The sequence below is a fragment of the Malaclemys terrapin genome, chromosome 7, assembly GCF_027887155.1.
Source record: "Malaclemys terrapin pileata isolate rMalTer1 chromosome 7, rMalTer1.hap1, whole genome shotgun sequence".
In the NCBI taxonomy this organism is placed as follows: domain Eukaryota; kingdom Metazoa; phylum Chordata; order Testudines; family Emydidae; genus Malaclemys; species Malaclemys terrapin.
The window spans coordinates 96191118-96205067 of record NC_071511.1 but is presented as its reverse complement, the minus strand read 5'-3'; the positions used below and the strand labels follow the sequence as shown (position 1 = coordinate 96205067).

The window sequence follows — 13950 nt, the reverse complement described above, 5'->3', positions numbered from 1 at the left end:
GCCTTTCAGAAAAAGAAGAAAGCTTGCAGAAATCTCACTCTTACCTTTGCAAACACTGTACTTGTATATTGCTTCTGATAACTCTAAATAAAATGTCTTACTATTGTCACTATATTATCACATCAATAGTAACAGAAGTGTTTAGGCTATGGAATATAAAATAAATTTGATGTTTTTATTAAACCATTTTCAGCTCTCCTCACAGTACAGCATAAGGTTACCTGGTTTTTTAGCCACACCTGTTTTTCCAAAATTGTATCTAACATTTTATTTTGATTTAATGAACCATAGATGGCTGTAGAGCAGGCTTATTATAATATACTATAGTACAGCCTGTAGAGTACAAACCAAAGATAATTTTGTAAGAGGAATTGAATTTGTAAACTTTCCATCTTGCAGAGTTTAAACATCTTCCAGAACCTAAATAAGCGCCAGTTTGAAACCGTTTTACATTTATTTGAAGTTGCAATAATAGCAACTGACTTGGCTTTGTATTTCAAGTAAGTACTAAATTATGTATAACTTCCTACTGAAAAAATTCTCAATCCTGTACAATTCATGACTGTAGTTTTTCCTAGTTATAAACAGATTATAGAGCTATATTTTAAAATGAAGTTATTCTGACAAACTTCATTCTTCAAGCTTGTTATAAGGAATAAGATATTTTCTTTGATTCACTTGAGGCCTTTAAATCTCAAAACACAAATCATGAATTTTCCTCCATGTCTCATACTGATATAGAGCATATATTTATTAGGCCATCCAAATACACTTTCCATTGACAGTGCACACTATATTTTAAAAGGCACTAAATATGTTGATAGTGTAGTCCAATTGTAGTGTGTGTATGTGATATTTTATGTAGATATTCTGTACTAGAATCACTCATGCTGAAATTGCCAAAATGCTGCCATAAACTTAAACAGGGATGGCCTATGATGTAGAAATTAAAGTATGATAAAAGAAATCCAGACATTAAAAAAAATCTCCAGTGTCAAATGTGTCAAGAATTCCGAAGATCAAATAATTTGTCTATTTACTATCTTATCAACCTGATCCACCACCAACTGAAGTCAATGGAAATATTCCCACTGATTAAAATGAATGCTGGATCAGGGCCTAAGAGCTCTGAAGTTTTTCTAAAAAAGACACATGGAGCTCTTTTCCTTTAATTGTTTTAAGATTTTTGACACTCAGAGCTGTCAGATAACAGGGAAGTCAACAAGTAATCCATATTCAATGCATTTTTTATAATGAATGATAAATATCTTTAATTATATTAGAATGTTTTATGTATGTTACAACTCTGTCCAGTGAGGTGAAACCTCTAAATGCAAATGAAGAGATTTATTAAGCAATAACTCTCTACACTCCAGCACCTCTCATCCAGAAGGATCACATAGCATGTTACTTAACCTCTCTTTATAAATAGTGATCTTTTCACCTTTTCCAGTTGATTTCTTTGCAGAATCAATCAAGAATGAAAATATGTAAACCCTTACAATATTTGGATAAGATTCAAGAAACAAAATGATCACAAGTAGCAATATACAGATTTAGGAAATCTGTTGCTTTTCATATTAAAGCTTGACATATTGACAAAAGCATTACATGTCAGGAATCTATGGCCAAGTCTATGAGCCATATAATACCTAAATATAACTCCCATTAAAATAGATGGACTTCAATGGGAGTTAGATCTGGACCAAGCCAAACATACTATTTTAGAAAAGCATTAATATAAGAAGCACCTATTATGCAAAAGCCCAGACATTTTTGGATACCAATACTTTATATATGAAATATTCATATATTTTTACAGGAAAAGGACTATGTTTCAAAAGATTGTGGATGCAGTTGAAAAAATGCAAACAGAAGAGGAGGCAATTAAATATATATCTATCGACCCAACCAAAAAAGAAGTTATCATGTAAGTAGTTAGTATCTTACTCTTCTTTCAATAAATTATCTAGGGCCAGATTTTTAGAAGTATTAAGGAGCCATAAGCTGCAGATAGGGCCTAGTGGGATTTTCAGAAGTGATTAGGCACCTAACTCCCATTGGCTTCACTTTGGAGTTAGTCTCCTAGGCGCTTTTGAAAATCTCACTAGGCGCCTATCTGCACCTTTAGGTGCCTGAATAAGTTTAAAAATCTGTCCCCTAGGTTTTTTCTCTATCAGACTTATACTATTTCTGTTTCTTCAAAGGGCTATGATGATGACTGGTTGTGACTTGTCGGCTATAACCAAGCCGTGGGAGGTGCAAAGTCAGGTTAGTATCTCAAAAAGAAAAATTTTGATTTCATACACATTTATATTTGTGCTGTCATTGCATCATCAGTGAATGACAATACAGAAAATTAATTTTATATTGCAAGTCTATAGATATTTAAGGGTAAAACAAAGCGTAACCAAAAGCGTAACCACTTGCATCTACAAATTGTGCCTGAGAATTAGACACCATTTTCTGGAAGCAGGGACGAATTAAGGCAATCTATGGCACTAGGCACTCCATGCCATGAGCCCCCTGTGGCGTCGCCCCATTGCCCCCAGCCTCCGACTTGCGAATCAGTCAATATAGTTGTCCCTGCCTGTAGTATCCATTCTAGCTTTCTTTAAAGGATCCTTGATAACTGATTCTCACTCACTTTTATTTTACCAAATTCTTGCTTTTCTTCTGCCAGCTTTAGGGTATGGCTTTTACAATAGCATGATCTTAAACTAGACACCAATACACAGACAAACGTAGATCCTTGCACTATTTTAGTTTGACTAAACCACTCTAAAATGGATTCAACGATATGGGCTTTTATGGCTTTGACGAGATCATCTTGCACATCACTACTTAGAAATGCTGTCAGTGCTTGAATTATAGGTATCTATACAGACAAGATGGCTTTAATAAGAGCTGATCTCTTGGGTTACTTCCTTGAACAATTCTAAAACTAGAATTAGATTCTCTGTAAGACTCCACTGGGATGGAACAGAGTCTATGTAGATCCATAGTAACAAAGGGATAGATCCTTCACACAAAGAATGAAATCCTATTTATTTTCCAATTAGCATCTGAGTATACTAAAAGTAGAGTTTCCTGGTCATGACATCTTGAATCAGCTATGTAAGAGGCAGGCCTAGCAAAAGAGCTATGTCAGGCTCATAGACATCGATTAGCCTGCAGATGGCTATTCTAATTATGTAACACTGACACAAAGTTGCAAAGCATTCCAAGCAGCATACTTTATAATTAGGAGATTTTATTATGTTGCTCTATTGTCTTGGAACACCATGGAAAATGCTATTTTCAACTTTGTACCATTCAGTGAGCATGCCCCAAAATACCATCAAAATGGCAGAGACCATCTGTTTACTAACAAAAGCCTCACACTGCAGCATTCCTGTTCTGTAATTCACCTATCCTGTGTGTTAATGATCCCAGAAAGAACAGTGTGGAGTAGTTTTGTGTCTACATGTTCTACAATGATGGTATTTGCTGTTTTTTATTTACCAGAATTCTCTCCTCCTGGAGAAGTTTTCCAAACATCTCATGGATAACATTGGTAGCAAGAAAACGTGCAGGAGAGGAGCTAGTAGCAAGGTTTCAGTAGTTCAATAAGATGCAAAAATGTTTCCTGTCAGTTCCTACATAATTTTGTTCAGCTGATACATACATAACATGCACAAGTAAAAGCATAAGCATTACAGCAAAAAGCATACTGGCAAAATTCAATTAATAGCTGTGATAACAGGATTATACATTTTCCTTCTGTCTGGTAGATCTGTATTGCTGGATATATTAGGAATCACTCTGCTAGTTGAAGGACCAGCAGTACTCCTAGCTTGAAAAAAAAAAAAGGTGGTTTTTCAAATGAAATAACCTAATTAATTCTCAATTAATCCTAAACAAAAACATTCTTCAACATTTTCTGGAAAGACTTGAATACATTCCAGCATCATTCTACAACTGTACTGCTTAATACAACATCAGTAACACAGGAGATTCTCATTCTCAGGTTGCCCTTATGGTTGCGAATGAATTTTGGGAACAAGGTGATCTGGAGCGAACTGTGTTGGAGCAACAGCCAATTGTAAGTATTTTGACATGTTAAACAGCATTATCTTCAGTATGAAATAATAGCTTTTGAAGACATGTTTGTCAGTAACAGTTGTCTTATTATTGAAACAAAATGTAGCAAATTCACATTAAAATATTGATATTCTTTTCTAGCCTATGATGGACAGAAACAAAGCAGATGAATTGCCCAAGCTTCAAGTTGGTTTCATTGATTTTGTGTGTACATTTGTATACAAGGTAAGAATAAAACTTTTATTCTTCCTTTGCATTGATTCTAATGACATGAGTGACAAACAATAGTTTGGATTAAAACATTCTAGATGTTAGCAGGGCCTTCCTAGTCATTCAAATAGCGGTCATTCAAAGGGTCATGATTTTTCACCTCCTTCTGTACAGTACCACACACTCCTAAAAGATGCTTAGCATCTTCTGGAGATGTGGAACCCCCTGAAGTCCCAAGGAATTCAAGGGCACTCAGCATCTCCAGAAGTTGCTCAGTTCCCTAAAAGATTGAGTTTGAGCTTAACCACGGAGCTTCACAGAGCCCCATCTAATACGAAGAGCATAACACATGGATGGATTGGGGATCAATGAAAAGTATGCACCTGTGCTGGATTAGCATAGGAAGAACTTGAGTTGTTCACATCTTCTAAACAGCAATGTAATATATGTTTCTACACCATCTGGATTTTAAGGCTCTTCCAAAATGCCATGCAGTAGAATGAAATGTAATATTTTGAACAACAACAGGTAAAAGTCCAGTCTTCAGATATCACAAGTGTTATAGTGAGCATGGGCAAAGACATGCCAGGAGAGTGCACTGGGACAGGGGGAGGCTTAGGGAAAAGGGTAGACTTTACAGCACATAATTCGGGCCTTTGATGTTACTGACCCAGTTTGGTGCTTCTGATAAACTCCTACCACATGCCTCATACTCCACCACCAATGGAATGGTACCTGCAAGTACCACAACTACACTTCATCTTTTCCCTTTGCCTAGCTTGTGGGTTTTTCTGGTGCACATCAACAAAGTGCTGAGCTTATAACACAAAACAAACGTAAATCTCTCTCACTGTGCCTGCCACATAATCAAACAGCTAAAACTGGAAAGTGAAAGCAAATGAAGTTTCTGTACATCAACAATATTTGTGTATTCATGCTAGAACCTGAAAACAACCATTCATTATAAATGGACAATTTACTAACTCATATTGTTTATTTAGGAATTCTCAAGGTTTCACAAGGAAATTACACCAATGTTGGACGGTCTTCAAAACAACAGGGTGGAATGGAAAACACGGGCTGATGAATATGAAGAAAAGATGAAAATTATTGAGGAAGAAAAAAAAAAGCTGGAAGAAGCAGCAGCCAAAAAAGGTTAGGCATCTTTAAGGTTTTCATTCATATACTAAGCAACCACCTGGCATATTCTGTCTGAAGCGCACACATCCAATTACACATTTATTTCAGTTTTCAGAGTAGCAGCCGTGTTAGTCTGTATCCGCAAAAAGAACAGGAGTACTTGTGGCACCTTAGAGTCTAACAAATTTATTAGAGCATAAGCTTTCGTGGACTACAGCCCACGTGGGCTGTAGTCCACGAAAGCTTATGCTCTAATAAATTTGTTAGTCTCTAAGGTGCCACAAGTACTCCTGTTCTATTTATTTCAGTGCTCAAGTGCTATGTGAGGCCAGAACTAGCAGAATTTGCTTTGTGTATAGTGGAATGAATAACTTGCCAAGATTACATAATCCAGGACACACTGGACTGATGTCCTAGACTGCCATGTTGGAAAGTGTGACAAAATCGCCATGGTGAGACTTTTTTGAACTTAACAAAACTGCTGCTTACTCAAGGATAAAACAGTTGCAGGCACCAGAAGGGCTGAAGAAATGGTTCTCTGTGGGCATCAACCTGTAAACTATTAAGCAATTTGAGCTCGTCTCTGCTTACCCAGAGGATGGAAAGCAAGCTGAGAACATGGACATGGTTCAGTATAATGTCTTTGGAATCAAAAAGCAATGAATATTCCCTAGAAGACTGGAAAAATCTCTGGGGTTGATCTTTTGTCCTGGTCTCATCTTTTTTCACCAGTTTCACTACCAAAGAAAGCAAATCCCTCCAATAAGTCTAACACTTTCCCTTCAACCTTCCAGGACAGCCCCAAATTCTGAAGCTAAAACTACATTCTCCAAAGTCAGAGAATGCTGCTCCATGTGAAGCATCAAACACAGCCCAAAGCGTATACCTAGTCTTCTGGATTTGAGATTTCACGGGCTACTTATGAAAGTCAGGGAGGAGATCAATGATGGGGATGAGCTTATTCAAAAGATCTTGATCATACTGCACTCTCACAACATGGTAATTGGAAATCTTCACTGATAGTATAGCTAAGGAGTAAACATTTTTCTTCCTATGACCTAACCTTCAAACAATCTTGTAAGGAGTGTCTACCTGGAAGCTTCCCTTATTTAGACACTTTCAAGTATGCAGAACCTACCAGAGATCTCAGAATACTTTGCTGAGGAACCTAGTAGAAGCTGGTCAGGTTTCCTGGCTGTTGACAGAACTGATGGCAGTTGTTGCCAGGTCTAGTAAACCAGATCCCGTCAACTCTTCATGGACAAAATCATCTTACCTTTTTCCAGAGTCTGGAGAATATCAACATCTCATGAAAGTTCTGTCGGTGGAAAAGGAAATGGGAGAAATAATCCCTTAGATGATTCAATGCAGGTGAACTTCCAGGAGTTAGTGATGACTCAGTAGTTTTACTCTCTTGATGAACTGGAGGTTATAACTAAATCCAGACCTTTTTCTTCAAGGGATGACAAGAAAGGACTTCTGATTTGGTAAAAACTAAGGCCATAAGATTGAATAAAGGGTGTAAGAGTGAATGAAGCTAACTATGTTATAAAAATAACTGCACTTGGAACATCCGCTCTAAGGGCTAAAGTGTGCCAGCTTTTCAATAGCTGGGCTACTTTGAAAGGCTCAGAGATTACAAGCAATGGCAAATGACGCCAAAAGTTAACTGCAGGCACAATTTCATGAACAAAAACAATGTGCTCTTAAATAGTGTTTTACATCTTCAAGGCACTGTGCAATCATTAATTTATTCATTAACCTTCACAATATCTTCAATATCCATCGGAAGTAGGTAAATTTTCTTCCCATATTATACAGATGTGGACATTGCTCAAGGCCACACATCAAGTCACCATTAGAGACTGGACCAGAACTAACGAGTTTCTGACTCAATTTAAACAATAAGACTAACCCCAAATCCAGAGAGCCACACTATAAAGGTGGGTTAAGCATGCTATAAAAGGCATCACTTACTGAAAACTAATTTTTGAAAGAGAAGTCTAGCAAAATGGGTCATGTGTTGAAATCAAAGACTGTACACATGAATACTTTCAAAGTCTCATATTTTAGAAATATGGCTTAAAGTGTGCAATACCTTATGTTATCATGTCAGGTTTAACATCACAAAAACACACCACCTTTTGTATAAACATGTATGGACTACTGCAACAATAATTCATTCTTATAGTAAAACTGCAGGAGATAAATTGTTTGCCATATTGCACCAGGATATCTATTACCCACGCTTTATAGGTGTGGAGTACATTCCATTTTCTTCTAATCTGATATGCACCTGTATACTTTTCTGATGTAGTAGCAATCCTCTCTCTTTCAAGCTGGATCTATTGGTAAGCACCACACAAGAGACACCAAATATGGGATTTACATCATATTGATGTACTGGGATTTAAGGATGTAACGTCTAGAAGTACTAAAAAGAGAGAAATCCCACTGAAAATAGCAACATTTCACACCAACACAAAGTTTCATCTTCCTAAATTACTGGCAAAGATGATGATCATTTAGGGTCTGATCTTATGCCAACTGAAGTCTATGACACACTCCCACTGATTTTAATAGGTGCAGGATCAAGCCCTTAAAACTAAGATTCCACTTAAAGAACAATCAAATTATATGTCTGGAAAGAATAGCAAACTTGCACTCTCACCAGATATCGTGACCATTTTAAATTGCTGGTACTTGGGATTACTCGGTTAATGTGATCACTGTGACTTATACAAAATTTGATCACCCCCAAGGAAATATATGCACACAAGCAGACATCTCTAAAGACACAACTGGCCAGATCCTCAGCCGGTCCTTTGCAGTCAATGAGGACATTGCCAATTATGCATATTAACATAATTGATGGTATTACAAAAAGTTATAAATTATCCAGTATTTTGAAAATGCACACTGGGATGAGGTCATGCAGATTTACAAGGTACAGAATGTGATAAATTATTAAACCACCAAAATCAAGGCTATGTAAATACAGAACAGGTCAATGGTTTAATTTTTGCAGAGTTTTAAAAATTCTTCTCAGTTTCAAATAGTTGGTTGTGGGTTTGTTAAATTGCTTCATAAAAACTATTCAGAGATACATATGTTGAAATACAGCCATTTCCCTAGATCACACTGACCTGGTTATACCACCTCCTTGTCTAACCATCTGGCAGACAAAAAACAAAATAAACATATTTGCTGAACCACGACAGTGGAAAGTTCAGAACAGAAAATAAACAGGACAAGATATTATAAAATTAAAACAAATTATATTTAATATCATACTGTTAATTATAACCACAAATTTCAGAGAGTAGGGCACTGATCATGTGACATGTTTTAATGCAGGTGGAAAGGGTCGAAAATAACCTAGTAACATGGTGATCCACAGCTTTCAAATGTAAGTTTTAATTCTAATATTGGTATGTCAACTTAAAATGAATCTGAAAACAAGTTACTATACTGAACATATCAGAACTTAGACCAATAAAAACCTGTGGAATCATTTGAGAGAGATGTTAACACTGTTAGTGACAGCAGTTAATGAACATACAAAAAAGTACCTCTCTCTTGATTGGTAACAGATTTCTACAGGGCTAGATAAAAGTTTATATAATCATAATCAACACTTAAGTGAAAGTTTCCATACCCCCCCACCCAATAGTTTCAAAGTTTATAATTGATCCAAGAGTTTATTCCCTTTGCAGGCTTCCATTGTTCAGTTGTGGGGGGTAGGGTGGAGAGGGACAGGATTAAGTATACATAATTGCTGAAACTTTCCAGTAAAAGTGGTTCAGTGTGTGTTTGTCCATTGATAAATGCTGATATTAACTACTGCACCATTTGTCAACAGTTTGGTTGTTCAATATTAATAAAAAAATATATATAAATCCTGAAAGTGTGTTCAGTTTTCAAGTGGACAAACACACTTGTGTTATAGAATAAAATTAAAATGCATGTCACAAAATTAACATTTATAAAGCAAAAAAATGAAGCTTATTAAAATGAAAGGAATTCACTCATTATTCATATTCCTTTTCTGCTTTTTATTAGCTGAACAAGACGCAGCGAAAGGTGGAGGAGGTGGCGGAGATGATGATGGCAAATCCAAAACATGTATAATTTTGTAATGCATTTCAATGGCACTAAAAGAATCTCAAAGTCTATGTTTCTGCTACAGGAAAAATAAAACAAAACATCTAGAAAGAACTTCAAAAAACCTCAGTGGATTTCTGCAAAGCATAGGGTAGCATAGGCCAAATAATCCTCTTAAACAACTGCCATCTATTCAGTGTCATTACTAATGGCATAAAAGAGGCAGAATCCATTAAAAACTAGAAAACATGAATTATGGGGCAAAATGAGTTGATTATGAGTTCAATTCTTGGTATTGTTTCTTGTCACTCAATTTATATACTGTATTTTTATTAAAATGTATAAATGCTGCAGACCGTCCAGAAAACTATAAATGATTTTTAATGATAGATTACAACCAGTAATATCGTATGACAAGATCTAAATTGAACATACCAGAAACCAAAAATTGCAGACAATTTCATAACTCATAGCATTACATTTTTATATTATGTTTATTTCTTTCATCTGGACTGAACTACATCCCATTCCTGCATCCTCAATTCTAGATACAATCCTGGAGTTGTCCCTTCCACCACTTCAGAAGACCTAACCACTAGCATCAGTCCTGTGCCTACAAAATCAGGCCCATGGCCCCCTGAAGCTACCACTGCCAATCTGTAATTGCAGCAGTGGCTTTGGAGAAACCATTCCCTTCTCCATAAGTACACAATTCTGCCCACCATTTATCTTCCAATGGCTCATGAATCTGACATCCTATATAAACAAAAATGGTCTCTTTACATAAAACCGAAATGCAGCCATAAGAATTGTAAGCTTTTTATTTAGAATGAAGAATTTATCAAAGGATCTACACCAATATCCCTTGAGCAGGACTATATGTTCAAATCAGGGCCGGCTCCAGGCACCACCTGCCCAAGCACGTGCTTGGGGCGGCACCTTGTAAGGGGCGGCCAATCTTGGGGTAGTGGGGCGGAGCTCGGGTTTTTGTTTGTTTGTTTTGGCGGGATGGCGATGGGGGTATTTTTTTTTTTTTTTTTGGTTTGGCGGGGCGGCGCTCGGTTTTGTTGTTGTTTTTGGTTCAATAGGGCGGCGCTCGGGGGGGGGTTGTTTTTGGTTTGGCACGGCGGTGCTCACGTGGGGTGGTTTTTGGTTCAGCGGGGCGGCACAGGGGGGTTGGTTTTGGTTCGGCAGGGCAGCACTGGGTTTTTTTGTTTGTTTGTTTTTGGTTCGGCGGGGCGGCGCAGGGGGGTTGGTTTTGGTTCGGCGGGGCAGCACTGGGTTTTTTTGTTTGTTTGTTTTTGGTTCGGCGGGGCAGCGCTGGAGGGGGGATTGTTATGGCGGGGCAGTTTTGTTTTTTTTGCTTGGGGTGGCAAAAAAGTTAGAGCCGGCCCTGGTTCAAATGTCTTCTTAAAAGGAGTATGAAATGTGGATGCAACATTTTTGGACAGAACAACAAATACATTTGTCTGGTATTTCAGAATCACTGAATTTACCCCCAACAAGATTAGGAAAAAACCACTGTCTTCACAAATCCTACTCCAGTCACACCCTAGGAAGCTAGTCTGTGCATGAATGGTCTCTTCATAAGCAAGTATAAAGAATACAATGGAGCTTTCCACAACCACTCTTCCACTCTTGGCCCAGAGTGTCTGCCATTCCCATAGGCGGGGAAAAGGGGAATGACCAGTGGATTTATGTACAAAATTCATATTCCAGGGTATCCATTGGATCCAATTCCAAATCTAACAGTGCAGAAGTATAAAGGGTGGTCCTGCAATACACGAATTATTCTCCCCATGCGCAGGCTCCCCGAATCCTGCCACCCTTCCTTTCCCCCCCAAAACAGGATTGTACAGGTTCTATTGCTTGAAGGGAATCTAACACCCACAGAGGCAAGGGGAATATTTGCCCCATGATGAATACTTTTACTATATCTTAAGTTTCCCTACAAAGTGCAGGAGAAAAACATTTCAGAATTTTCTCTTCAATTGTGATGTGCAGTTCCTGACATTAATAAGTCTCTGATTTTGTATCTCCATACATTAAAACTTTCTATTCTTTCTAAATGTGGACAGGTAACACCCAAATTACGCTGTATACATGGCATGCTAAACTACATTCTCCCTTCTCTGTTGCCCCATATCCTTCTAGCATTTTTATAAAAATGATTCAAAAATGTTCTAACATACACAAGACATAGATACTGTGCAACTATAATGAGAAATAAAACATTCTTCCACAAAAATATTCCCATTTGTTATATCCTTAATGTATTAATGGGCCAAATATTTATGCAGACTTAAAAATGCCATAAAACTGGGTATAATGTATTATTTTCTGTAATAAATGTAGATATGAGGAAATACCAAGTTTGCTTTTATCGTCTACTTTTAATTAAAAATATATCAAATGAAAATGTATTTAATATGTATATTGTACCATTTTATAACTGCATTGTGAAGGCCCAGAGAAGAGTTAGATATCCAAAATACATGTCTATTCTACAGTATTTGCAGCAGCAAATATAGCAACAGACTCTACTAAAGCCCCTACAGACAAGTTACACAGACTTAAGCTGATTGCTGCAGATTGGATTTGGTTCCCACCCAAGCTTGCAAGATGACAAAGAATTAACCTTTAAATCCATCTTCTTACCTAAAGAAGACTTCACACACACAAGGCTACCTTTACTTGTTATTCAAGGACACCTTAAATGTGTCTCCGTACTGTCATCCATTCTGTATGTATGAACTGTTAACATTGTAATTATGTTAAGTAATACTAAATGTAAATAGAGATATGTTGATATACACATAAATCAAGCCCATATAGTAACATGTTAATGGATATATTACAACCATGTCTGCAATTATGTTGTCTACACAGTACTTTGTTATATGGCATCTATTGTGTGAATGACTCATCCAATTAAGGTTTCAGCTTTCAAAAAAACAGACAGTATTTTATAAACCATTAATTTTACCGAGACTGTTTAAAATGTAAATTTCATTCAATACTATGGTAACACAAATGTCTTATGTTGCTTCCATTGGAAAAGGAATGGCCACTGTAATTAATCTTGTGCAGACTGTTTCTTTGGAAACATACAATAAAATGAATTTAAAGTTATTCTGCAATTTGAATAGGAAAAAAAGAGTAAGTCTCAAGTGTTATTATATGTTCTTGTTTTGTATGCTCAGGATTACACTTTAAAGTAGGATTACCATTCATTCACTGCTAAGGGGATCAGAAACCACAGATAATGCATAAGCCATATGTACGTTTCCCAGAGGCAAACCAAGTACCTTATTTATTAAAACAAATGTGAGAAACTAACATCCCAAACTACTAGTGGAGTGACCATGGGATTGTCAATCAAACATTTAAAATAAAAGACTTAAAATGAGGTGGGTAACAGTGAACTAACACTTATAAAAAATTAAAGAAAACATCATCATTAATTTTAGGAAGAAAAGATTCATAGATTCATAGATTCTAGGACTGGAAGGGACCTCGAGAGGTCATCGAGTCCAGTCCCCTGCCCGCATGGCAGGACCAAATACTGTCTAGACCATCCCTGATAAAAAGATTTACTTAGGCCTAGCAAAATGTAAGTTTTATAGAATCAGAAACTTTGGTATCAATATTTCAAAAAGATTTACACATACAGATGTTTGAGTCTTAAACACCGGGTGACTGATGAATTTAAATCCACAAACACTTGCTGCATAGTTTAATAATAATAATAATTTAAGAGAGAACTATATATATTTTATTAAAGAGTTTAGTGGTAAATACAGAACAGGGAGTCAACTAGAATATGCCTTTAAAACAATTAACTAAAAAGCGCAGCATGGAAGCAAGTACTTCATGTATCTGATCGCTGTGAAAACACTGCACTCTATCAGGAAACTCCATTCTGATATGTCTCCTTCTCACCCTCTTTTGAGATTAATTTTTTAGATTTGTACTTTACAATGCACTCAGCTGCAAATAAATTATAACCAGATATGTTATATGTCATTCTTCATTAATGTTCAGGGTATCTATCATCTTCCATGAGAAACTGCTTATGCCCCAATCCTGCAACTGACAAACATGGGCATGTCCCAGTGAAATCAGTGATGCTCTATGTAAGCAGGGGTATGTGTCCATGGGCAGTCAATTGTAGGAGCAGTGCCTTTAATGGAATTTTTATAGAAAAAACAATATATAGATTCCTAAATCTGATTTGGTATTCAGATATGAATCGTGACAATTCAAGAAGAAATTAATCTAGGTTTCCACATGGAGTTTCAGAGAAACAAGTCTTGAAAATACTCATCAAACTCTTCCTCCCTGTAAGAAAAATCAAATAATAATATTAAAATATGTGAGTAGCAGATGTAGGGCTTTTTATCTGTAGCCACA

The 13950-nt window shown here is 36.6% G+C and overlaps 2 protein-coding genes across 7 annotated transcripts in view; one reads left to right on the top strand and one right to left on the bottom strand.

Annotated features, from left to right (window-relative positions):
• Positions 1 to 13529, top strand: part of PDE6C (phosphodiesterase 6C) — a 65593-nt gene extending 52064 nt beyond the window's left edge. For 4 of the 6 annotated variants that reach the window (XM_054033314.1, XM_054033316.1, XM_054033311.1 and 1 more), the window contains exons 16-22: positions 400 to 500; positions 1823 to 1930; positions 2208 to 2271; positions 4010 to 4084; positions 4225 to 4308; positions 5295 to 5448; positions 9496 to 13529. In XM_054033314.1, the coding sequence (XP_053889289.1) occupies positions 400 to 500; positions 1823 to 1930; positions 2208 to 2271; positions 4010 to 4084; positions 4225 to 4308; positions 5295 to 5448; positions 9496 to 9572 (663 nt within the window). In that variant the 3' untranslated portion in view covers positions 9573 to 13529. Of the gene's footprint in view, positions 1 to 399; positions 501 to 1822; positions 1931 to 2207; positions 2272 to 4009; positions 4085 to 4224; positions 4309 to 5294; positions 5449 to 8790 lie in introns of all 6 variants that reach the window. The other 2 variants (XM_054033313.1, XM_054033312.1) reach the window with 2 other exon arrangements.
• Positions 12819 to 13950, bottom strand: part of LOC128839954 (protein FRA10AC1) — a 55125-nt gene continuing 53993 nt past the window's right edge. Inside the window, exon 14 of the mRNA XM_054033317.1 lies at positions 12819 to 13878. Within this exon, the coding sequence (XP_053889292.1) occupies positions 13836 to 13878 (43 nt within the window). The 3' untranslated portion in view covers positions 12819 to 13835. The remainder of the gene's footprint in view (positions 13879 to 13950) is intronic.